A 27812-nucleotide genomic window follows, 5' to 3' on the forward strand; every position below is an offset into this window, starting at 1 on the left:
GACGACGACGAATGACACCGACTCCCGATAACAATTCGCTGCTGTTTCTTTTAGTGTGACGACCTGGAGAAGGCAGCAGTACGCTTCGAAAGATTTTTCCTATTCCAGCATCCATGGACATGAACGTTGGGAGAGTACAGAACTTCATTTCATACGTAAGTATTGGAAACTATATTACCCGGAACTTCATTATACTGTTTAGCTTTCATTACCTCGAAATCACCCACTAAACAAGTTTTCCACGCAGTGCTCATTTTCAGCACAAACATAAATCGCAGTGGCTGTCACACTGCAGCGTGGGTTGTTCACCTTCATAAATAGGTCTAGTGCAATATTTTCCCCTCCGTCGCTAGCATTCTTCAATGCTATTTCGTAAAAGCCCATTCCAGCGATCGCTGTAATAATGCACATGTAGAAAGTAAAGCTGACGTCTACCTCGATAAATTGTCTAACGTTTTAGTTTACTTTCTAGTTTTTTCCCCCGTTTTTCTCGTTCTTATTCAGACATTTCCGGAAATGCCCACGAACAGAGACAAAAGGAGACACTCTGTTTCCTGACTGGCTTGCTCTTCATTGTGCATTTTGGACAGGTATAGCAAAGCAGAACACGAAACAAACAATATGGTGCGTACAGCACCATATACAACAACAAAATAAACAATAAAGCACACAAACCATTTCTTTTCTTTAAACCACACACAATGATTGTGTTAGTTATACATCAATGCATGTCAAACGCCTGACACATGTATACATAAAAGCAAGCAATTAGCAAAATACAACGAAATATTCACAAATGTGGTAATACGGATTTGCACTTAATTTGGTACCCATGGCCCGAGACAATACGTTGTTGTACAGATTCCATTTACATACAGATAGTCGATTTTTTAACACTCAGCCAAAATTCTTCCTATATAGTTCCAATATGTTACTGGTTTATTTTGCATATTTCATGACTTCAGGATGTTTATAGCATAGTGAAATAATTTAGTTATTTATTGACTGCATTTCATAGTTTGGGCGGCATATTGGCTGGAAAAGTGCTACAGAACGCAAATATGCAAAATATTTCTGCTCAGGAAGATATGATACAACAGTTTGGAATCTTGCTTTATATTCCGCAATACTAGCTAGCACTGCTAGTTGATGTTCATAACAATCTAAATAGGGCACCACATTTTGCGCACAAAACAGTGTAAAATCGTGTTGGGTTGTCGGGTGTGTTAGGCGTAGAGCAAGCTTTTGCAGAGATAACAGTTTGTCGGCATCCATTTTGTCCCAGCTTCGATCGCAAGACCAGAATGCAGTAAATCGCTTGGGAATGAATAAGGGAAAAAGGCAGCTGCCTTTTAACCCTACCCTGAGGAAGATGTACGCACCAAATTAGGCAAATGTTTGTGGGATGATTTCATTACAAAATTGCAAAGAAATATTATAACTTGCTGGCTAATTTTTCGGCCGGAACTGTACACATTTTGTTTTTTTTATGTTTATAATTCTACCTGATTGGCTACAAGCCATGTTTTTGAAGTTTGAACTTTTTTTCTTTCTTTGTTACAGAAAGAGGAAACAAGAGCTAAAGGCCATATGGCCTGACGGGGCTCTTGCTCCTAAGCGCGTCCGGCTTGCATGATAGTTCAATGTACGAAAAAAGCAAATATAACACGAACAACCAAGTACGACGTAGAAAATACAAATAAACAAGATAGTTTGTATATCATACAGTGTTCGTGTGACCCGCGATTTGATGTTTCCTCTGCATATTGCAAATTTACGCTATGAAAGAAACGTTCTTATCAACGGCATGCATGACAAAATGGGAAATGAAATGAATATTTACTATGTCGTTTAGTTATAGAATGAACAGCAAAGGGCCGAGGATTCACTCATGCGGTACACCATGCTTGGTAATACCCAAGTCAGATTTAATATCATGAATCGTTGTATACTGTCTTCTAGTGCTCAGGTAGCTTTTCATTAAAGCAAACGCAGTTTCACGTGTACCAAGAACTTCGAGCTTCCTAATTAAAATATTATGGTTTAAGGAATCAAACAGTTTGCGGAAATCAAGGATGATCCCCACAGTGTTGTTTTTCTTTAATATTACTAAGTATGTGATTCTTGATGTGTGGTAGTGCTGTCTGGGTCGACCTACCAAACTTAAATTCGTGCTGGTGCTCAAAAATCACATTGTTTTTTTGAAATAAATGAGTATAGAGTCTGTTATAGCAAGCATTCAGCAACTTTAGAAAAAATAGGCAGTATGGATATTTGAAGGTCATTATTTATTCATCTTTCTCAGCTCCTTTAAAAATTGCTCTTACAGAGGCTATTTTCATATCATCTGGAAAAATACCTGTCAGAAAAATTCGATTGAAGATTTAAGTGAATGGCTCCTTAATCGAATCAATAACAACTTTAATTGGAGCAGTAGTAATAACATCATCGCCTGGAGAACTTTCGTTCATCAGTAAGCCTATGCCAGACCCCACTTCGAATTAACTAACAAGATATAAGAAGGGCAGAGTTAGGTAGTGAACTATGAATGTAGCACTTGGCAAGTTTAATATGAATCATCTCTGCCATATTACCTATTGAGCCGGGATCCTGAAAATGCAAGTTAAACTTACCTGGTGACTTGGCAATCTAGTGAACAGGATTCATATTTAACTACACGGTGATGGTAGCTTTCTTCCTACCTATCAAATCATTAACCAAATCTTAAATCAACATTGAGTTATTCAACATTTTGGATAACTTATAGGCATAAAAATCTGTTCTTGCCTTCTTCAGGTTCACGTTCAATTTGTTTTAAATTTTTTTATATGCTAAAAGGTTTCCTGGTTCTTAAGCGTACAAAAAATGTGAACGCAGCTCATTTTTCATCTTTATTCACTGAAGGAGCGCTACTGCAACCCATTATTTTTTGCTTTCTTGTGTTTCTTTACTATTACATATGGAAAGGTGATGTTGTAATTACAAGCAATTTTTTCAATAAACAAGTTGTACGTGTTCGTGGGGTCAGTTACTTGGTAGTTGTGATCCCAGTTGCAGTCAAGCATTAACGAATGAAAGTAGTGAATGTTTGTATCACTTATATCTCTTCGCAGATAGCTTGGTGGGTCGTGTCGTCCAGTCATTTTCAGTAGCGCAAACAACGGCAAGTGATCACTTACACCAAATGAATATACTCCAGTCGAAGCAGTTTCCGCCAACAAATTTGTGAAACAGACATTTATAGGCGTTTATAATGTCCGACTTATGCTAGTGGAATCACTAATACTTTCACACCAATACAAAAACATAATTTCCAATATTTTTATATGAGAGGGTTTATTTTTAAGAACGTCTACGTTTAGGTCACCATATAACAACGCAAACCACTTGTTGCAAGACGCACATCGAATAAGAGTTTCCATATAATCAATAAATGTATCAGTATTGCCATCACGGGTCGGTATGCAAGTATATGTTGCGATGTTACAATGTATCACACTAACTACTTTTTAATTACTGCATACTGTGCAACCATCATACGAAATTTCACAAGCAAGGCTTTGTTTAATATACAACTATACAACCCCACCACGTTTTCCACTCCGAAAGACAGATGCATTGTTCTATCCTTCAAAGTTAAGTACTTCAGCGCTAAAAAAAACGAAGCTTCTGTGAAACCTCTAATTTCAAAATGAAAGCATAAATGTACTAATTCACTTTCGATTTCCTCACCCTCATTCCTCATACTGTGCATGTTGAGATGATAGAAGGAAAATTACTGTTCAGGAAGGAAATCAGCATTCTTTGTTTATTTATTAAAAGACTCGGGGTTGTGATACATGGAATTGTGCCGAAGAAAAAAAAATGAGATGGTCACTGAGGAAAGGTTTCACACGGTGTTTAAGTCATATTCACATGAAATTCCGAACGCACGTACTGCGGGTTCCTTCCTGACAAAAATGTTTTCATCGGACGACCAGACAAATTTGTAACCCAGCTCACTGACCTTAGTCTTTGCCTTCCCAAGAAGTTTCTCGTTTAAGGCAGTCAGTTTATCGAAAATCTGAATGCCATCGTTTCTTCTCCTTAGCTCGACACGTTTCGCAATCCATGCATGTTTCACTGTATGCCCGAGCAAATCTCATCAATATAACCGGGGTTTTCCCCTGATGTGGAGGCAATCTGTGCATGCACTCAATTTCACAGTGGGAGAGGGAAGGTAGATCGAGCTTCTTGCCAAGCTTATGAACTTTCGGCAGGACATCTTGCTCAATGACAGGCACGCGATGAATTTCTAGGTACAAGCGGCGTCTGTATTGCTGAAGGACATTTAGGTCCGGGTTTAGCCTGATAATTTCTTTTTGTAGTGATTGGTTTTATCAATTTCTACTCTTTTCCGAAGGCTTTCAATCTCCTTGCTGAGTCTTTCACTAATTTATGGAAGCATGTAATGCGTATCCGACATGTGCTGAACGTATTTCTCAATACTGATCCCAGTCTGTTCTAATTCATCAACCTTTACGACAAAATCAGCCAATCGCTTGTTTATTTGTGTCATTTGTCTGCTCAGGCTTTCGGACCAACCCGACTGATCGGCCTTATAGCTGTTACGGGCTGGCGGCACGCAGCAGGTCTGACATTTTATAGCTTTCTTAGCTTTTTTAGGTCTTTTTTTGTGGATGCGTCCATTTATTCCAATGAATTCTCCAATGTGATATCATTGATGAAATTCAGCACATGTAATGAAATCCTCGCTTTCAGAAAAAATTGATTACACTTCTCATAAGTCATAGCATTCTTCATCTTCCAAGAGCTGCAGACACTGTAAACACTGCAAAGGGAAGTAGTAGCAGCAGGAGCGGCGGTAAGACGGCAGTAGAACCGTTTATAGCAAAGATTGGAATGACAAAAAAACCTGCGCATAGGCAAAAAGGCAGTCAGGCGATGTACGTAGAACCATACACCGCCACTGCTGCCAGAAATGTACTTGATTCCCACGTAGCGCCGAGCTTATATCAGGTTTAAGGGTCATGTCACTTATTTTTCTAGGAAGGCGGCACTGCAGGAGTCTTTACGAAATGCGTGGATGGCGGCCGATTTCTGTAGATCCTGCGAATAGGCGAGATGACAACCAGGCGATGTAAGTAGAACCGCCCGCTGCTACTGCTGCCTGAAGTGTCGAATAGATGCCGAATAATTCGGCCTCTAAATACCGGCTACTGTAAGCCCCTGCTTAATTTAGTTGGTAGAACAAACCTGGTTACGCCGTAATGCCTGGTAGGATAATCGGACCGGGAGCAATTTTGCTACGGCAGTCAGCGCAGCTCCTTTTGTGAGATCTGTGACGGTTTTCTCCATAGTTTTGTGCTATACAGTCAGACAGATTCTAGTTTTCCCTTCCACGATTCTTCTTGTACTTTGTGGATTTAGACAAAACAAACTGGGTAATGCTACACAGGGGCCGAGGCATCAAAAACACGCCTGAGTGTGCACTGATACCGAGAAATTTTGGACATTACCCCTTTGGTAGTCTCTTGAACTTCGCTCCAACATACCAGCGTATTGTAATCGACCGCACTTTCAAAAACTATATTTCAAAAAATTGACCTAGTTTCGACAAGGTTTTGTCAGCAATCTCAAAACGGCCGTTCCTTCTAATAGCATAGGTATTTTTAAAGCTGAGTCGGTTTTGTGTAGCGGCGCTATAGCAGCGTTTTGGTCTTGACAAAAAGACTGCTATAAAGCAGCAGCAAAGTTACGAATGAGTGCCGTAATTGTCTGTGTTATTAGAAAGAAGTAGGCTATCGATATTGGTATTTGAAACTTGCTCAGACGCGACTAATCTTTTGAAATATATCTTTTTGAAAATGTTGTCAACTGAGTCACGCTGGTGTATTGCCGTGAAGCTTAACAATTATCCGACGGGACTACGTCTAAAATTCCTGGACATGGGTATTGTATGTGTACCGACAAGTATATGTATAAAGTAGAAAATATAAAAAAAAGCAGGATAGCACGGTACCTTTACCCAATGGCCAAAAAGTGAGGCCTTGTGTTTGAACGCAATGGTAAAAACAAACAAAAGACCTTATCTTCCTTTTTCCTTAACCTTCTAGTTTTTTATCTAGTTTCCCCTCTTTCTTAAACGTCCATGTCTGCACACGTCTGTGCCATTATCAGACACAATCAGGCAAGCTTTCGCCAAACCCTAGAGCACATGTGTTGCATTTCAAAAGCAACCATACTGCAGAAACCCAGACTACCACGCGAGAGGTACATTCTCGCTGTCTCCGTCTATTCATAAGAATATGTGCCAAGTTGTTCATAGGGTGCTTAGAAGATTTTACTCTATTTTTTATGCTGTGAGTACGCAGGAGATATTTTATAGGGGATGCCAGCCACTTCTTGTCTTCTCTGAGCCATGCAAGAAGAAGTAGTTGTCAAGGGTTTCTTCAAAAAATGGAAATCACGTGATGAATACCTAAAGGTCAACGTAAAAAAAATATGAGAAATGCAGTTGAGCAGAGTTCACACAAAGTTCACAGAGAAGTGGCACAGAGTTGTCTGTTTCCCCTTGGCAGAGGAACTTCTATCTTTGACATAGCACTGCACATGGCAAGTCTTAACACGTAATTATTATGTTATTCAAATAGTGGACGAGAGATTCAAGATCGCGTTGTGGAAATTTGAAAGAGTAAACAGAACCGAATGTACGGAAAACACATAGGTGTATTTTCAAGTAACGTGATGTTTGTAGAAATAGAGCGGAAAGGTCTTTCGCTGGATGCGACTGTCAGCTGCGTTATATTTCATCTGCACTATTACTTACGGCGCGCACAAGAGAGACGTAACGCGAGCGCTGACTCACGAATAAAAATTTATTGCTCACAAACTGCCATACAAATAGAAAAGCTCAAACATGCGTACACCCACAAACCATACATTCCTTCTAACAAAAGCGAAACAAGACAGAAGAGCGGTAAAACAAGATAATGGGATATTTTTAATGGTTGGATAATTAAAAAAAATCATATTTTTTTCAGAGGTCTATCTTCCTTCATTTCAGATGGCTACCTAATCAGTAAATATGGTGGCAGGTGCGTAAACCAGGCGCCATTCACACTACACACAAAGGATGAATGTTTTTTTAGAAGTATCTAACTGTTGAAAATATCCCACTATCCTTTTTTAGACCTATTCTGTCTTGTTTCGCTTTTGGTTGAAGGAATGTATGGTGCGCGGGTGTACGCATGTGTGTGTTTTACTATTTATATGACTGTTTGTAAGCAATAGACATTTAGTCGTGAGTCAGCGCTCGTGTTACATCTCTCTTCTCTGTCCGTGTTTGATGTGCCCGCTGTAAGTTTTAATGCAGACTTGCCGGCTCGCACAGCTAGCTACCGCGTTGCATTTAATCACTCCACAAGCTCCATAGCTCTCTGTCGACACACTGCCCACAACATATCTTATGATTGTCATGTAAGATGTACAGAAGCGAGTTCACAGAAGCGAAATATATATACAGAAGCGAAATCATACCTATGTCTCCTTGCGCAATCACCTTGGCGCTGTAATGGCTCTTCATTTGGACAGAAACTGTTTATAAGACAGCAGATTCCACTAATTTATTGTGTTATTCATAGCGTCCTCTTAAACAGCAACAAAAATACTTTATTTACATAGATTTTTGAGGTTTCTTTATATCGAATGGGTTCTGACTGCCCGACAAGTACAGGTGCTATGGCGATTGCGTTGGGACCTTATAGGCTCTATGGACTGATTGGCTGTAAAAAAAATCAAATTATGGGGCTTTACGTGCCAAAACCAGATCTGGTTAGGAGGCATGGCGTAGTGAGGGACTCCGGAAGTTTGGACCACTTGGGGTTCTTTTACGTGCAACTAAATCTAGACACACGGGTGTTTTCGCATTCGCTGTGACATGTTCTTTAGCTCGGTCTTTGTTTCCATCGAGCGCTCATTGTTTCGTGTAGTGCTTTACGGAACTTTGTTTGCTGACGGCTAAGTGCGCTTTCATGAACGGTAGCCTTCAGATGTGCAGCCAAAGCTATTACGGATGTTTGTATGATAACTCGTAACAGCAGCGGGGCTGTGAGGTTGTCGTGCTTGTCGGGCTGCCGGTATCGCAACGAAGCATTGACGTGAAGTCGACGCGGTGGGTGGTAATTAACGCAAGTGTGCCTGTTATCATTCGGTGGCTCAACCGGCGTGTGAGTTCCAAAAGCTCAGTGAGAGGTAGGAGTTCTGGCAAAGGACTGGGAATCTGTGTTTACCGAAGCAGGACGTTCACAGAATGATGACGACGATGGTAGGCCGTACTTGCTCACGAAGCCGAAGTTCTAAAGGTCCAAAAAAAGCCTTTATGAGCTGTCTACGGTTGCAGGGAATAGTTACGATGGCGACGAAGACAACGACGATGATAAAAATAATGACAAGCAGGGGGGCATGGTTTTAATTAACACCCAAGCAGCACGGCAACTTTGTAAAACATTTGCCACTTTCAGATATTCGAATGGGGATCTTTCTGGATGGTGTTTACTACTTGGCTTACTATCATCATCGCTGCCATGCTGGCGGTTAACAGCTTTCGTGAGAAAAACGGAGGACAGAAGAATAAGCTTACGGCGCCTGGCCCTGGGGGAGTGCCTATTCTCGGCTATCTTCCATTCCTACGAAAACCCTACCACACAACCTTCAAGGAACTAAGCAAACAGTACGGACCCATAATCAAGTAAGTACTGTCGATGGCCTTTTTTTTTGGTCGTTGATAAGAGAGAGAAATTGATGAACGGTTTATTGATATGTGGCGCAATATTCTTTTTCGTCCAGCTAAGGTGGTACTTAACGGTTGTAAAACGTGGACCTAATGGTTTCGGATGGTTGAGGATTGAAGATTTTTAGTATTTACAAACGTTGCTCTCAGTTTCTACCCACCGTTTATTATCTTGAAATGTCGAAGACGCAAGTGAGGAACAAAAAACACAGCCTCCGGCCATCTGCAATCGCAATGACGAGCGAACGTTGCCACATGTGAGTTGTTCTCCCTCAAGTATGGCACGCGCCCATTGCGGGGGGGGGGGGGGGGGTGGCGGGGGAGGCAGCCGTAATTTAGCAAAGAACCAATCCATAAGTAAGGTATATAATAACTAAATTTAATTGTGAAGAATAATGTCCCAAAATACACAGTGGAATATGAGGGACACCGCAGTGGAGGGCATCGGAATAATTCTGACCAGCTGGAATTCGTTTAGAGAAAGACTAAAGCTAAGCACACAGATGTTGTTGCATCTCACTTCCATCGGAAAGCGACCGCCGCGGCAAGGAATTTAACCGGTTGCTTCGTGCTCAGCAATAACTGGGATTCGCCCAAATTGGGTCACTGCGTGGAGTGCGTGGTCCAACTACTACACTACATGTTTGGCAGGCATTGCTTTGAGTTCTAAAAGTAATGTAGCCACATGACTCACAAACGTAAGTATAGCAATACACCCGAAACATTATGGCCGCGGATAATATATGAGTAGTTACTCTAATAGATGTGCCATCCTGGTTTCAATATCCCATATATACGCTGGTATACTCTTCACATACAAGAAGCGGCTGAAAGATTATGTGGACGCGTGTCTCATACTTCGTTGTTCTTCAAACTTGCGTCCTTTGTGAAAACTTGCGCATTCCTACTGGCAGTTCGAAACAAGGATCAGAGGGACGCTCAGAGACAACAAAAAGCCTCATAAAATCTTTATGATGGGAAAAGTGGAGCTGTGTGCATGTCTCCGCCAGTAACAGTTACAGAAATACTTCCATATGCTATCACATGTGAACATTTATACTTGTACACTGATACTCAGAGTCAAATGCTCGCGTTTATTGGCAATGTGATCGAGGACCTTCTAAAACGACATGCACGTAGGAGAAGAGCCAAGGGGATATTGAACAACCATAGAAAATAAGAGGCTTTAGTAGACTGCAAGAAATACGTGTTTCGTCTGTCACCGCTCTTCAGAGTTAAGCTCAGATGATGTAGTGTCCATAAAACACGTGCAGAAATTGTCAAGATGTCTCCCTGGATCCTTAGATGGTGTTTTAAAGAAAGTAGCGGCCCATAGTGCGTATTATTACGCATAAGCATCACTAAAAATGACAAACATCGAGACATATTACGTCTAATGAGATTTCACATTTCCCGCCAGTGACTGAGGACAGGCAGAGATCGCAAGTTATATGACAGTCTTATGCTAGTGCTAGCAGTTTGAGAAGCGGACTGTTTAAGAACATCACTGTTTTGACTATTTCACTAACTGAAGCAGTGATAGAGACTTAATATTCTACCCTTAATTTATTACGAGAAATATTTTCTCTCTTGTTATTAACGTGCTTGCAGAAAAAAAACCAGCCATTTAGAGCAGAATATGGCCGTCTACGACAATCTGAAGCCAGAACAGGCGACATCTGCTTGAGACAGTGAAGTCTTACTCAGGTCGTCAATGCATTGCAATTTTTTCAGGATTCGGCTTGGCTGCAAGGATGTGCTGGTACTGAATGATTTCGCATCCATCAAGGAGGGACTGTCAAACCCAGATGTGCTATATCGGCCCATTGATTTTATATTTCGTTACCTTGGAATAGAAGGTATGGCTATATTGACAGATAGCTGTCTTTTGCCGCTGTCTATATACTTTGCTTGGAATATTTGAATGTCATTTTTGCTTGACGCAAGGCGTCGCATCTATCAACGGAGAATCATGGCAAGTGAACAGGAGGTACTGCTTTCACGTGTTGAGAAACCTTGGCTTTGCAAGGAAGTCTATGGAGAAGCATATCCAAGTAAGATTTGTCTTTTCAGAATTGTATATAGCATTAAGTGAGAGATTCGAAAGTAATAACATATACAGCATGTTTGATGTGAAGGAAGAGCTGTTGCGTAAGACTGAGTGTGAATGACGGATGTCTTATTATTTGCACGTTAGTTATTGCTCTTATTAGGTTACACGTTCATCTTGTGCGGTGTGCACTCTCATTGAGAAAGGAAATGTCGCCTCATCCGTACAGTGATTTTATCATGATTGGCAGAGTGGCGTGTGCCATTCATATTATAACCTCATAGTGTTAATAACCAATATATGACCACTGTGACTACTGTAGTTAGAGCGCACGCATTCGCTCAACTTCTATCATTTGCTTAAGAGGAAGCTTTAGCTTGGGGCCCAACTCCGACGCGGCCCATGCAAATACGTGTAAAACGCAAGAACGCTTTTCTGAGATAACCCCTCGACTGATTTTAATGAAATTCGTTGTATTCGAAAGAGAAAGATAAATTATAGTGTCTGTTGGAAGCGGAATTTCGATTTAGGGTGTGAATTTTCTTAGAAAAATTTTCAGAAATTCAGAAGTGCGAGAAAATGGAAGCACGAAGTTTACAAATTAATAGCACCGCGTCAAGAACAGATATCGTGGTTCTGTAAATGGCATGCATGTTAGCTGATTCAAAGCGGACAAAGTCAGTGTGTCAATAGTTATCATACGTAAATTTGTTACGTTGTTTAGAAGGGTTCGGAAGAAGCTGTATTTCCATATTTTTGACTATGTTTAGATTCATGTGTAACGCATCACTTTTGTCCGCTTTAGATGTACTATCAGATGCAATTCACTAAATTGTGATACCGTTTTTTCTTGCTGAGTTAATGAGCAGTAAACTTGATAGTTTCGTTTTCTAAAAATGTTCAATTTTTGCCCATCTTTAGTGAAAAATTGACCACTTAAATCGAAAATTCGAAACCAACAGTCACTATATTTAAAATTTTTCTTTTAAATGCAACAAACCGAGCCAACTTTGGTGTAGTAGATGCCGAGAAAAACGAATTCTTTTACATGTTTCTAGATAGGAACACCCGAACTAAAGCTTCCTCTTAAGGCGTGTTTCTTAAGGCAGCCCCTGTGATCAGATTATCCAGTCTTGCTCACTTAACATTCTTCTAACGCCCTTTTCAAATAAGGTAATTAGTTCAACAAAATCTCGTCAGGCAACCGTTCAGTGTTATGAGTAAAGCCAATTCTAAAAGGTATTGTGGAAGAAAGACAGAATTTTCACTAATGTTTATTATTTGGTTTTTACTTTTCTCCACTGAAACCTAAACATACATTTTCTTAAAGCCCAGCGGTGATATATTTGGTCGAAATGTGGCCATCATACATTGTACTAGAAGGGCAATAGAGACGCATATTTCTGTATTGAAATAAAATCTAAAAACGAAGTTGTCTCTTCATTTCTAGAGAAAGAGAGAGAGAGAGAAAATGATAAAAGGAAGGTAGGGAGGTTAACCAGGACTGAGCCCGGTTGGCTACCCTACACTGGGGAAAGGCAAAGGGGGACGGAAAGATGAAAAGAAGAGAAAGTCCACTGGAGATATCAGTCGGTCACTCAGTCCGAATCACAGGCGCTCACTCAATCCGGTCGCTTTCAAATATCGCAGCAGCGCTTTTGTGGCCTTTTGTAGCTGCGATATGCGAGGCCATGGTCCCAAGATCTTCTTCAAGGTGAACGGCTTCCCATCCAACTGATTGAGAGCTGTGCAGAGGTCTTGCCTTTCGTTTTCATAAGATGGGCAGTAGCACAGTAGGTGTTCTATGGTTTCCTCGACACCGCAGGCATTGCACTTGGCGCTATCAGCCATTCCAATCAGAAATGCATAAGCATTTCTGAATGCGACTCCCAAACGTAAGCGGCACAGCACTGTTTCCTCATTTCGCGGAAGACCTGGTAACAGCCGCAGTTGCATAGAGGGATCGAGAGAATGCAAGCGATACCTTTATCAATACCTTTATCGTTTCAATACCTTTATCGCGGACCGACGCAGCCCAACACTTAGGCAAGCTAGCGCACTCTTTGACATTGGAGAAGTGGCACACATCTGAATTCACTCACCATCTAGAGAAACATTCTTGCAATACTTAGGAGATTATTATTCAACAGAAAAATAAATAAGAAACAAACACCCGATTGGAGCGGATACCCGATTTTGAGTCTTTTAAGAAATTATAAACGAAATGCCCGTCATATTCCCCTCAGAAGTATTTCATGGTTAGAGTGACAGTCATAACGATATGATCTGGCTTGGATAAACAATATTTACAGCACTGAGCTACAACAAACCAGGCTAGGACGAACCAGGCATCAATCATACTAGTTGTCCGACGCCTGCTTAACACTTTCAACAACCCCCAGGGCATCTTATCTTAATCTGCCTTGTGTTATTTGGTCACTAAAGGCTCGCTGTGCCAAAAAGAAAGCAATCTGCAAGAAGCAGACACTTGCGTGGAAGAATACGTCGGGGAAAGAGGCCTTGAGTGCTCAACGGACAAATCCGAGCTCCTGAGGATTACACGGGGCAAGAAAAGCAAAGAAAGCCTTGACATGCGGCTAAAGGGGCAGCCGATACCGGAAAGCCAACAAATCAGGATCCTTGGAATGTGGGTGCAAACCAACCAGCGCTGCACCCACACGTTGAAAACACTCAAGCAGTCAACAACCCAAATAGCATGCATGATCACGCGGGTGTCACAAAAGAGATATGGGATGAAAGAAGGAGGCACACTTAAGCTGGTTGGCAACCTGGTGGTCAGCAAGGTCGCATACTCATTCCCGTACTTCAACTGCACCAAACAGGAAATACAAGAAGCAGACACCATCTTGCGCAAAGCGTACAAAACAGCACTTCACCTGCCGAACAATACATCGACAGAGAAACTAATGGCACTTAGTTTAAGCGACACCTTCGAAGAACTAAAAGAAGCCCAAAATATCGCACAGCTCATGAGACTCCAGCAGACCAAAACGGGAAGGGAACTGCTAATAAGGCTAGGCTTCGCGGAATCAATCAAAGAAACCCAAAGAACGGAGGAGATTCCTGCTTAATATCGGAAAACATACACTGTTAGCCCCCTACCCAAAACATGGACCCAAACTTCCACACGGCGCGAAGGGACGCAAGGGCGAAATACGTCGAAAAGTACCTGGCCAGAAAAGATACAACAGTATACACAGATGCTGCAGTATACGCCAAGCAAAGAGGCACAAACATAGTAACGACAGATGCGATAGTAATAAGCCAGGACTACAAAGAGATCAGCAGCGCGTCAATGAAGCACTGCTCGGTAACGGAAGCTGAGGAAATAGCCGTAGCCCTAGCGGCAGTGGAGGGCTACCGATCCGAAAGGTCTGTAACAATACTCACCGACTCGCAAGCTACGTGTCGGAAATATATGAACGATAGAATAGGACGCAGAGCGCTTCACATCCTCCGCTCTTGCAGGGCTAACAACAAAGTCAGGCATACAGTTTTCTGGGTACCGGGACACGCTGGAATAGAAGGGAACCTAAGGGCGGACAAGGCAGCTCGAGACCACACAAACCGAGTGGCCACAAGAACCGACCCTGAGGAACCCATACCAGTCAACCAAAGCTACTCAAACATGCTGAATTACTATAAGGGGGTCTGAATCAAATACCCTCTACCCCACAACAGCCTAAATCAGCATGAAGCAACCCCTTGGAGGAGGCTGCAATCAGGAACATACCCAAATCTAAAAACACTAAGCAAGATGTTTCCCACCCAGTATAGAGACATTTGCCCCTGGTGCGGCGCCAAGCCCACCTTATATCCCATTACATGGGGATGCATTCAGAATCAACAATTCCTTCAAATAAAAGACCCGAGTGCGGAGAAGTGGGAGAGGGTGCTCTCCAGCAGCGACCCGAAAGTCCAGCATGGACTAGTAAGGCACGCCCACCGAGTAGCCACCCTCAGTGGTGCCCTGGAATAGGGGCGTCGACCCTGCGCAGATGGGGAAGAAGACCGTGAAGATGGCCGCCCACATCTGCCATCGCTAATTTTTAACCAATTAGAGCAAATAAAGTTTTTCCTCCTCCTCTGATACCGCATTTCCTAAGCGCCTCGCGGACCGTGGTACCCCGTGAGCTTTCGGAGCTCGCGGAATGTTACAATTCGTCCTACATCCAGGGTGCTGTTCTGGACGTTGGAAAACTTCGTTATGCCATCGAATTTTTGGCGTGCCCGCTCTTTGAGGTAATCAGCGATGGCTAGATGGTGAATTCAACAACATGGTCGAATTTGAAAGTTTCCAGAATGACACCTCCGCAGCGATTTGTGAATTGATTGGATTAGAGTAATTTATAATGAAAACAATAGTTTGTCACTATTGTTGTCTGGGCTCCGCAATAAAATCTAACAAGCATGCCATCTTTTAGCAACTTATTTCGAAAAAAAAGCGCACCTTATTGTTAAGTAAATACGGCAAGCGAAGCCTAAATAATTGGCAGGAGAGTATAGGGCTCCAAACCATTAAAGACCAGGCGTGGGCACCCTCTTTTTGACAGTAGACTGAGCTATGCAAATGCAAAAGAAAGTGATGCTAACGAGTCCACCCTTGCGTTGCCTATACGAGTATGTGACGTAAGGCGCTACCTATGGTGCATGTTTAAGTTCCCACTGTTGTCAATAATTCGGAAACCGTATGCTTAATTTGTTTCTGAATCTTCCCGTCAGACCATTTCCACTGAAGCTAAACAGGAAATCTTGCTCATAAAGCTGTTTTACGTCTGCTTTCTTTCGCGTGTAACTTGCAGCATTATAGATGATTACGATCAATAACGATTTATTTTGTCTCTCATCCTATGCTAGGAAGAGGCGCAGTGCTTTATGGCTGTGCTTGCATCAGGCAAGCAGCAGCCCATGTTGGCGGCCCATGCGCTCGCTTCCAGCGTGGCTAACAACATCTCAGCGCTGGTTTTCGGTGAACGCTATGAGCTGGGTGATCCAAAAGGTCGCTACGTCGAGGGCATGCTGAGCAGATTGCTGCGCAAAGCACACTTCTTTTCCCCCACAGACTTTCTACCTGCACTTCGCTTTGTGGCTGCGCGGCTGCCAGGCACGCAGTTGTATGCCATGAAATCTGCCCTGCAAGAGCTCGCGCAGTTTATCAGGTGAGCTCATTTACAAAGTTAAAGCCTTTTTAGTCGACAGGTTAATAGCTTCTCGCAGAACAAGCAAAAGAAAGAGAAATCAGGCTAAAGAACAACACAGGCACAAACTGACAGTTTCAGGTCAAGTCAGCACAATAAGCTAAATGCCATGTGTCTCGTCTCCTTTGTCTGTGCCGCCTTTTGCGCTATTTTGCTGTCGTCAATACCTTCGACGGAAACGTGCCAGCTGTCATGTCCCAGTTTTGTTTTGCGTGGCATAGCGCCTGCATGGGTTCTGGGTTCTCTAGACGGAAACATTTTTCGAGCCTGGCACCGTGACTTGCTGTTGTAGAGGCATATCCTACGCCACAGTCGTTAAGGCACAAATACAACTAAAAAGCTGAAAAATGAGAATTTTGCTCAACTTGGGAAGTTTGTATCCTGTCTCTTTATTTTAAAGCCTGTTGTGGCCTCAGCCAGTGCGACGTTGAGGAAGCAGAAAGGAAGTTGAACAGAGTGCTCAGTGCGACGACAATCAGCCGTCGCCTACTTGCAATTAGAAGGCATGCAGCGCTGACGGGATGGCTTGTACAATCATGCGGCCCCACTATTGTGGTACTCAGCATCTGAGCGGTGCCATGCAGAAGGCGCGTCAGCACCATGCTTTCTTGGTGGGTTGTAGGATTCACGTGCAGTAGGATAGCAATTACTGCAATGGTAGAGTATTCGCGGTGTTTAAGTTTTCTTTCTCAATCAATAACAGTAAAAAATAGAAAATTCCCAGCACCGAAAACATTGCTTTTCAAGCAAATATGTGCAAGAACTCCGCGAATCTGGACCTGAGATAAAAAACTCGAGTAATTTGTACGTCGTGTATTGCAGAAAAGAAGTGCAGGAACGTGGAGGCACTATGGAGGAACATGCGGACAAGGATTTCATAGACGGATACTTGAGGAAGATTGAAGAATACAAAGGGAAAGATTCCCACTTCACTCGTAAGTTCTCATAAGCCTCAAGTATAGTTGAGCGCTAAATGCAATAAGCGATAATGTGGAGTGTAGGTTTACATAAAAAATCATGGCGCATAGATCGATTTCGACGAGAAGAATAAGTTGAGAACCGAGCGCACGCAACGTAACGCGCGTAGCACAGCAATACCGGCATGAACTGGTGAAACGAATTCAACAATGTGTTTGTGCGTGTGCACCTTACCAATGACATAACATAGTTAGCGATGTGTACTGTGCTGTCAAAAGTTAAGTATTTGCCATGCTTTAACTGTTCAACCATCTTCATGTCGTCCAAGCACCAATTAGCTCAGTCGAGCGGAAAAGGGCCTTCTAGCAGGAAATTACATCTGTATTCTACCAGAGATTTGTTTTACTTGCCTCTTTGAATGTCATGGCTATTAGTTGCTAGCCATGACATTGACACGTGTCACCGGATCCCAACGCGCAAGCCAGGCGAGACCAATATCTTGGCTCGCTTTGTGCGGAGAGATAAGCGTCATGCGTTTCTTGCTAAGGCCAGGAAGCAAAAGGTTACAAATGATCAGCTAGGCTCATCTGGGACCGACAGCGTTTATGTGAACGAGCATCTTACGCAGGCTAACAAACAGCTGCTTGGCGCTGCTATTACCCGCAAGAAAGAAGTGGCATGGAAGTTTGTCCGGACGAGCGGGAACAAGGTTTTCACGTGGAAGGATGAACACATGAACGCTGTTAGGATTCAGGATCTGGCTGATCTGGCGAAGAAGACTACATAATAACAATGCTTTTGCAACATGCTCATCATTCCTGATTTGTCACGATGCTTTTTCCACCTACCTCCACTAGATACAATACTGATCATTTTAATTCTAGCTTTAAAAGTACCAGCAAAATGCATTTTTCGGCTTTTCATTTAAATATCCGTAGCATGGAAAACAAGCGCGATGATCTTGATTTATTTCTAGGGTCGCTGTCAGTGAAGTTTGATGTTACGCTTTTTTCTGAAACATGGTTCGGCACTGATGGTGACGAGTGTTGTTCCGATGACTATACTTACAATGGTTTATCAAGGTGCCATGGAAGAGGTGGTGGCCTTGCTGTATATGATAAAAAAAATGGCTGTGGCTTAGGTAAGGTTAAGCCCAGGATGCGAAGCATACTAGCCTTTATTTTAGTTGTTGAACCACTGTTTAGCCTGGTGAACTGCTGTTGCTTGGCTATATTTGGTTCGGCTAGACGAAGAAACAACTCATGCATTACTTCTTCGCCTTCAAGAGTGGAACGCGACAGCGTTCCCGTCGACCCGCCAAGGGGTGTAAGACAATGGGCTACAGGGCAGCGACTACGCGCCCCGCGTTGGACGCGGTGAGCGTCGAGCAAAGCAGCGTTCGGCGCGGCAACGAAATGTGCGCCTGAGCAAGAGACGCACGCCTTAGAAACAGCTTGTTTCTAAGGCAACACCGCATTCACTAGAGGCGCTTTTGTACCGCTTTGAAGCATCGTACTCGTGGCTCAGTGGTAGCGTCTCCGTCCCACACTCCGGAGACCCTGGTTCGATTCCCACCCAGCCCGTCTTGCAAGAGTTGAGCCAAAGCCACTTCTCCTCTGTCGTGACGTCACGGTGTCACGTGATTTCATGGCGACACCGCCGCGCCTGAGGAGCTGGGTTGAGCTCTCGTAATATGCTTCGCATAAAAATGTCATTCGCACTCTGTGGTTAGCGATGTTACAGTCACAAATCTCAACGTTGAGTGCTTAGCTATATCGTTACAGAATATAATCGTTGTTGCTATGTACAGACCCCCTCAGGGTAAGGAATCAAAATTTTTTGAGTTCGTGGAAAGCCTTTTCACTTTTATCGACTCTACTAAACTACCTTTCATTTTAATGGGTGATTTAAACATTGACCTATTATCAGATGATTCTCATTCAAGTATTGCAGAGCCTCATTTCTTCTTACGCATGTATAAACTATATCACTTAGCCTACTAGAATAACTTGCAACACGGCTATTTTATTAGATATCTGTATCTCAAATGTTCAGTCTCCACACACTGAATGTGGTCTATTAGCTTTAGACATTAGTGACCATTTGCCCATATATTGTTTTATACCTTTCAGATTAAACCGAGTAACAAATGCGGTTACGCATATGACCAGAGATATTAATGATTTTGCTCTCAACGAGTTTCGTAAGCTAATCGAAGGTACTAACTGGGAATCTATATACGAGATATCTGAAGTTCATACAGTATATACTGAGTTTATTGACATTTTCTTAACCCAATATGACGCAGCTTTCCCACAAATAGAGAGAAAAATTAATGTTAAGAACTTTAAGAAGCCTTGGATGAACAAATTACTTTACGCAAAGTTAAGAAATAAAAATAAAATGTGTCATGAGTTTCTCCATAGCAGAGATCTAGCTCTGCTTTCTCAAGTTAAACAATTTAGAAATAAACTTAGCAAAGACCTAAAAAATGCTAAATCTAATTATTACACAAGCCACTTTTCTCGTATTCAAAATGATAGTTGTAAAGTTTGGCAAGAGGCTAGCAACATGAAGAATAAAACAAAATGCACACAACTTAGTGAAATAATTACAGCTAATCGTAAATTAACTGGCCGCGAGCTATCCAACACCCTGAATGACTACTTCATTAATGTCGGTTCACCAAATCTTTTTATGCATACTCCGGTTGATAGTTTTATGGGCCTCACCACTCCATTACTGAATTCTATAGCACTCGCACAAACAACCCATCAAGGAGTAGCTACATTAATATTTTATTTAAACAATGATGTATCCGCTGGATATGACGATATAAAAGTAATTCCCCTGAAGTATGTATGCACCGTTATATGCGATGTCTTGTCATACATTATAAACCTTATGTTGTCAACAGCTGTTTTTCCGGACAAATTAAAATTCGCCCGAGTGTTTCCAATATATAAAGGTGGTGACATAAATAAACTGTCTAATTACCGACCTATTTCGGTATTACCTGTTCTATCAAAATTTTTTGAAAGCGTTATTAATTCAAGGATAGCCAGTTTTCTCCATAAATACGATGTCATTGCAGATTCACAGTATGGGTTTATAAAGAATAGGTCCACGGAACAAGCGATGTTAGTTGTTAAAGACAAAATAATAGATAACATTGAATGTAAAAAATATATGTTTGGTCTATTTTTAGATTTTCGCAAGGCGTTTGATTGCGTACATCATAATACTCTCCTTAAGAAGCTTTGTGACTACGGGGTTCGCGGTATTGCGCTGAACCTGTTGAAAAGTTACTTGAGTAATAGGTCCCAATATGTACGAACAAATAACATCTCCTCCGATACACAGACAATAATGCATGGTGTCCTGCAGGGATCAATCAATACTAGGGCCTTTATCATTCATTACATATATCAATGACCTAGCCGATACATATAATTCTCCAGATCTGGTAATGTACGCTGACGACACAAATCTTTCCTTTTCCTCCCGCTCATTACCCGCCCTATAAAGTATGGTTAACACTTATTTACTGAAGCTTCGTGATTGGTTACACGTAAATAAGCTTAGTTTAAATATAATTAAAATAAAATATATTGTTTTCAAGCCTATCAACACCGTGGAACGTTATTCTATCCAGATTTGTTTTGACAATACACAAATCGGTCAGGTTTCTTCTCAAAAATGTCTCGGCGTGTGGTTTAACGACAATCTGTCTTTGTCTGTTTATATCTCAAAACTTGCTTCTGAACTAAGCAAAATTGTTGGTCTGCTCTTTAGGATTTCTAAACTTTTGCCTGTTTCGTTAAAGGTGTCCATGTATAACGCATTGTTTTTCTCAAAACTGTCATATTGTAATCTTGTATGGGGTACGACTACGTCTTCAAATTACCATAAACTACTACTGCAACAAAAAAGAGCCTTGCGTGCTATTGAGGGCTATTGTGGTGCACCCCATAAGTTACGTACACAACCCTTGTTTGTTGAACATAGCATACTACAAGCTGAACAAGTGTATTATCTACGGCTGTTGCGATACATTCATAGAAACAGTTTGTACTCTATTGCTGACAGTACTATAAATAACAACCTTCGTGAGGTAAAACTACGCGTACCACGAACGCGCACGAATTATGGTAAACAAAAGCTAAATTTTCAATTACCCAACGCCCTGAACAAATTTTCGCTTAGAGATGGTTTCTTTTTATCTCAAAATGTGTTCAAGAAAAACATGAAACCACGTTTGGTTGAAGGCGAAATTCGAATGTAAGAAAATGCATCTCCCTTGTTTTGTTGCGGACAAGTGCTGCAGTTGCATGCTTTTGTGTCTTAATTTACCAGTCATGTACGCATTGTACTTCTACGTGTATAACTTTGAGTGCTTGCATATTACCTTGCACACGTTTGTATTTTTCCCAAATTAAGTTTCACTGTGTGCATTGTAGCGTTCTTTTGACATATTTATCGGGCCTTGCATGTGCATTTTTTCGACTTTATATTGTTACTGCCGACTGTATGGGTACTGGGGCCTCGTCAGGCCTTACCGCCTTTTGTCTCAGTGCCCTCTTTTCCTTGAAAAGAACAATAAACTTCACTCCTCCACTCCTTCCAGAAAATGTATGGTCAACGTAGACACGATGCCATTCGCTTGACCTCTATGTGTTTCAAAACTACGGGTCTTCGTCATTCTGTTCATTCCAGCAGCAACCAGTACACAAGTTGCGATAGCAGTTAGGTGCAGAGCTTACAGTTAGTCCTTTATAACTATTTCATCACATCTCACCCACTTTTCTGAGTTCTTGACCTCGCTTACCCTGGAATCGTGCAGCGCCAAATTGCGTTCTATGGTTGCAATCATGCGTTTCTATTTTTTCATGACAAAGGAAATGTCCGTGCGTTTGTTATGTTGGAGGTCGAGCTAAATTGAAAGTGGACGACCCGTTCTTGTTGAAAATTATTAAAAGCAACTGTGCTCCTATCGTTACTTCGTAGCCGCTCCATAGGGAAAAAATTAAATGCTATGGTTTTACGTGCCAAACAACGATCGGATTATGCGGCACCCCGTAGCGGATGTGTCTTGATTAATTTTGACCCCCTAGGGTTCTTTCACGTGCACCCAATGCACGGTACGTGAGCGTATTTGCATGGGCGTACAGGATTGAACCCGTGACCACGAGCTCAACAGCGCAACGCCATACTCACTAGGCTACCACGAAATTTTAGGGAATAAGTGACAGACTCAATCCTTCCATGAGGCACGCCGATCAACGTATGTGAGCATACGAGTTTCACCGCAGTGTCAGCGCTCGTGGGCAACACAGTCAACTTCTACAGCGCATCTACGAACACTGTGCGAAGTGCTGTCCTGTGGAACCTGTACATAGCGGCCAGTGACCCCCACGGCCAGCAAGCACGCGTGCAGCGCGAAATCGACGCTGCGATTGGACGCGAGGCGGCGCCCGCCTGGGAGGACAGACGTCGCATGCCGTTCACTATGGCGTGCATTCTGGAGACGCTCCGCTGGAGGACCACGGCGCCTCTCGGCGTGCAGAGGGCGTAAGTGCTTTAATGGAAACAGTGTTCGATGACGTTGAGATTAGAATTGCGGTGCCGGTACTTGCGTAGCTTACCCGGTAAGCACTTAGAGAAAACGGAGAGAGATTGCAGGGAGGTTACCCAGAAACGCGCCTGTTTGGCTGCCCCATACGTGAGCAGGGTAACAGGGCATAACGAGAATAAAAAAGACGAAGGAAAAATGCCCTGAATGCATGCACGCACGCGGACAGCTCAAAGAAAGAATCTGAAAACGCAAGGATGTTGCGGGGTATACTGAATGGTGCACTGCCCAAGTAGCCACCTTCATTTTGCTCTAATTCTTTCTACATATTGTGACGTTATAAGGCCGGTGGACAAAGAAACACTGCCAGAAGTATTACTTGAGAATTGCAGTCTGCAGGCTGAGTAGTGAGATCAAATATAAGGAGAACACTAATATAAAATAAGGAGAACTATTTGCAATCCTGTGTGCTTTGCGTTTCATAACATCAGAAAGACATTCGCAAAAATGGGTTATCTTTAGCGATTCGCAAGCCGCTCTCACATTACTACAGAGCAATAAGAAAAATTCTTTGAACACTTCGCTATTGTATGAAACGCTCAAAGAACTTACCAAAGCAGACGCAATGGACCACGTAATTGCATTACAATGGATACCTGGGCACTGCAGTATTCCTGGCAATACTGCAGCGGACGCAGCTGCGAATCGAGCGCACAATAACGCAGAGACCACCAATCTTCCCCTATTGCGTAGTAAAGTCCGTCTGATCCTGAGACGGATTTCTTGTCGTCTCAGCAAAACTACCTGGTTTGGCCAGCAAACTAAAAACTCGGAGTTATACTCAATAGACCCATGTATAAACTTATCAATGCCGGAAACTCTAAGAAACAACAGAAAATTTGAAACTTTGGTACACCGGCTGCGTCTTGGTACTGCGTTTACGAGACACTTCTTGTACAGAATAAAACGTGTCTCTAGTCCGCAGTTTTCTTGTGGCCATCCAGACGAAGATGTGCATCATCTTCTTCTCGAGTGCTCGAAATACGATACACAAAGAACGGTGCTGCAAGCTAATTTGTTTATATTAGACAGAAGACCATTCACTCTAAAAAAGATACTTGGCCCATGGCCAACTGCGGGCCTTCAAAAAAGAGTGCTTCTTGCTCTGAAAACGTTTTTAGAGGACACCAACATTTTGGGAAAATATAAAGTATTGGACAATCCGAATACGCTAAATTAGTTACATAAACGTTGTTCGTGGTGCATAGTTGGTTTATGTGGTGATCGCAACTTTTACGCAATGCGTATAATTCTGTCCTGTACTTGGAGTGTATTGAAGTGTTGTTGTGTGTTTTGGCTGTTCAAAACATCGGATTTCATATATGCGTACGTGGACTGAACTCATGCACAGACCTTTGCGACTCATGTACTGTTGGACTGTATATTTTTTATTGATCCGGTGTTCTACTGAGTGTTATATTTAGTGTCGCTATTCTCCCTTTTTGCGTAAATTTGTTTCGTCAGCCAAGTGACAAGGAGTAGCCGGTGCCACCACATAAAGGCGCCAACCTCTCCTAACATTCACTTCAATAAAAAAAAAGGAGAACACAACAAATCATGGGCCATGCTACTGAGTACCAAACAGAGACTGCACAGCACAGAAATAAAAAAAAGGAGTCTTAGATTTCGTAATGAGACCCAATGGCCAATATATTCTAGATACAGCAAACGTAATTGTGCTTTAAGGGCGAAATGGTCATTGTGCAATCCGCATGCGAAGCGTAGTTCTTGAGCCAAATGTTATACATTGTAGATAGTTGCTTGTGCCTTCATTTTGCATTGCCAATGCGTTTAGCACCTTGTATGTTGTAGAGCTTCGCGTGATCAAAACATTGTCGAACAATGCGCATTTAAGCCCAGTTGTTGGGGCGTCCGAATGAATACAAAGTGCATAGATAAGTCTACTAGACGCACGTCCGCTCCTTGAGCTACCCTGAGTTGAGAAAAGGCAACAAAAATAATGTTAAATACAAGTGCGGTTAATCCACTATAGCGTTTCCCGTTAGTGGACCTAGACCGACACAGAATTTTCAGCCAAAGATCTTACATTGATTTACATAAATTTTTCTGCCTGTTAAAGCTATATACTGCGTTTAAAAGAAAAATAAATAATGCAATTTTTTACCTCCTACGACATTCACAAGTGAATTGTTATATAGTAGATGCAGATATTTGTTTATCGTTTAAACAATGCAGCTGATGGTGACAATTGAAATATGGATCTTTACATTACAGCGCAGGCCGCGACACGGAAATCTGCGGGTACTACGTTACTGCCGGCACAATGGTTGTTGCAAATCTGTGGAGCCTTCATAACGACCCCGTCCACTGGAGCGAGCCCCTCAAGTATGACCCGACGCGATTCCTCAATGCTGACGGCACCGAGGTGGAAGAAAAGCCAGCGGCGTTTCTTCCTTTTGGAGCGGGTAAGGCCACATCGTGACAGGCATTTCATAACGGATTTCAAACAGCCGTGTCACCCGTGTTTCTTATAAGTGATGCCGTACTATACTATGCCAACGCGCGCCGCACGCCACTGCTACAGAAAGCCAGCGGGGCACCGCCAAAGTTAAGCAAACATTGTGCTAAATGCAGTATCTGAGCGTTATGACGATAAATTATTGCGTGATCTAACCCCAATGTGTGAATCTATGGGAAGCGAAACATAAGTAAAGCGGTTAATAAAGGCTCTGCAGCTCACGGCGATGCGTAAAAATGAACCCAGTCGCACATACTGAGTGGCAACATCTACGTAAATAAAGCAACCGAACAATTCGTCACATACATTTCACCATTTCATGAACAGATCGATGTGCTTTAGAGATGCCCGGGAGCCAACATTACATGTTAATCAGGACTGCATAAAGCCAGCAGGCCATGAAACCAAGGAAAACATAAGGATAATTCACCTTAGTTGAAACTGAGTAGAAAATACTAAAGAAAAGTGAAATGAAAATGGACGAAAAGATAACTTGTCGCCGGTGGGAACCCAACCTACAGCCTTCGCATTAATCGTTCGCAACACGTGTTAGAAACTTCCGCAGTTGCTATTGTGCTGTTGTGTCGTGTGGGCTGTCCCCACCAGCGACAAGGAATCTTTTAGTTCCCTTTTAGTTCGTCTGTTCTTGATTACTTTCTACATTTCAATTTCAACGACAGTAAATAACCCCTATGCTTTCCTTGCTTCATTGCTTACGTGATCGTGATTAATAAAAATTGAGCCCCTATGTTTCCTTCTCTTCGCCATATATGTTGAGGTTTTATGTGAAGTTATGTTTTTTGTTACCCAGAATAGAGTGAGACATACGTGGTCAGCATAGAAGGTTTTTATAAGCCACTTCGTGGGTACCGTCATATAATGCTTTTATGTGTATAAACAAGTATATTAGGCTAGACAGCAGTCTGCATAGTGCACAGTTGCTAATGTTGCACCGTCTAAGTACTATCGTGTCGTAATCATGGGCCATATAACGTAGAACTATTCCAATATGTTTTTATTCCAATCTCATGACGTCAAATTTGCGACTCCGTGAGTGCTTGTGTTGACTGCACACTGCAAAACCATTCACCAGTTGGAAAGCGATATCATGGCGTCGTCAAATGCTAAGCATTGAACAGTTAAAGTAGGCGGGACGTCAATAATTCCTCAATTGAAAATTCATCGCCCTTCGCGTCTTGGCCACTGGCAAACACAGCAAGTAAATAATTACTGAGACACACAAACACTCTGCGCATGCAGACTGACTTTTAATTGACGTCGGATGATTCTTCTTGCGTTACATGCATTGCACTCTTTTTTTTTTTTGTCGTCGTCCTTTGTTCATTTGCAGGAAGGCGACAGTGTCCGGGGGAAACATTGGCCCTGATGGAGGTCTTCCTGTACGTGGCTACAACGCTTCAGAGGTTCAGGGTTCTTCCCGAAGAAGGCAAAACCATCTCTCTCGCCACTGCGCCCGCGGTAATCTCTGTCGTGAATGATATGCAAGGACTGCGTTTTATACCGCGGTGGTGAACAGCGTGCTTCCATCTGACTATTACTTATATATTTGACAATTTAATGCGTTCTTATACACCAATCTAGGGCAAACTAAAGGAAGCTGCTTAGGTTTGTTGTGCACTAGATGTAATACACGCAAAAGATGCTTATAGATCTGTTATAAAAATAGAGCCGATACACGCAAAGCAACAAAGACGGAGAGTTTACGAGGAAGTCAAGCCCGAAACCGTGATTGACAACAATGGAGCCAAGCAAATTATACAGCTCCATGACTTCGATGGCGTTCGGCCAGTACAATTTAAGAGTGATCAGTACAAGAAATATCTTGCGAAAGAAGAAAAATTATGTGAGAAATGCTGCTTTCGAGGTGGTTTGATAAGTGAGATCATCAAATCTTCACGTCTCACAAAGCTACTGAATGTCCTGATCTGCGCAGATCAGGACATTCAGTAGTTATGTGACACATCAAGATCTACTTTAGTGCTGACAATGTGTACTGTGGCAAGGTTGTTTCCAATGTTTCTGCGCAGCAACTGCTGCTCGTGTAATTTTTTTTCCGCAGTAAAGCTCTGTGGAAGTTCGACGACTGTCCTCTGTGTGTTCTTTGTGTCCGATCCTCAAAACTCAGCTTTAAAACCATGCTCCATCAAATATATTTATTAGAGCAAAGAATTTAGATGCCGTCTGTGGCTTCACTGAGTAATTTCGTAGAGAACACAGCCGGCAAAGGGCACATTAGCAGACGCAGTACATGTGGGGCTGCATATAAGCCAGTTGGTTGTACGACTACTTTTTTTTTCATAGGGTTTGCCAAGAAAGTTTCGCCTTACTCTATCGACTACTAATCTCGAGAAGGCCACTGGGAGAATTTCCGAACTTTGCTGCCGAATTGAAATGAAGAGTAGCGTAAGTAATGCACGTGCCGTGGAAAAGGCACAGAAACCAGAAATGACTACTCGTTTGGCCTGAAGCTACACGCTACCACGTTGGAACATGACGTAGTTTCTGTGGAAAGGAAGCCTGCGTGATACCTAGCCAGAAACCGCTTCCATGGTCGAAAAAGAAAAAGACAGAAGAAACGTTCACAAGGTCTAAGTAAGAAACATGGATAACATATGCTGATTTGTTGCCGTCGCTGTCGTGTGTTTTTGTCTACTCACTGCCGAGGAACGCATTTACTCAGCAAACTTCTATTCCTCCTTTCA

At 42.4% G+C, this 27812-nt stretch overlaps 1 protein-coding gene across 2 annotated transcripts; it reads left to right on the top strand.

The window, feature by feature from the left end:
* Window positions 1-27190, top strand: LOC139057226 (cytochrome P450 18a1-like). Of its 2 annotated transcripts, XM_070535082.1 has the most exons (10): window positions 16-155; window positions 5050-5140; window positions 8523-8749; window positions 10526-10650; window positions 10739-10845; window positions 15720-16021; window positions 16883-16995; window positions 22291-22549; window positions 24846-25036; window positions 26441-27190. In XM_070535082.1, the coding sequence occupies exons 3-10, from the start codon at window positions 8547-8549 to the stop codon at window positions 26620-26622; spliced, it is 1482 nt and encodes a 493-aa protein (XP_070391183.1). In that variant the 5' UTR covers window positions 16-155; window positions 5050-5140; window positions 8523-8546; the 3' UTR covers window positions 26623-27190. The 2 variants fall into 2 exon arrangements, with proteins under 2 accessions (XP_070391182.1, XP_070391183.1); XM_070535081.1 differs by lacking the exon at window positions 5050-5140 and having other exon boundaries at window positions 1-155.
* The last annotated feature ends 622 nt before the right edge of the window (window positions 27191-27812 follow it).

This window comes from Dermacentor albipictus, chromosome 3 (assembly GCF_038994185.2).
Source record: "Dermacentor albipictus isolate Rhodes 1998 colony chromosome 3, USDA_Dalb.pri_finalv2, whole genome shotgun sequence".
Lineage (NCBI taxonomy): Eukaryota > Metazoa > Arthropoda > Arachnida > Ixodida > Ixodidae > Dermacentor > Dermacentor albipictus.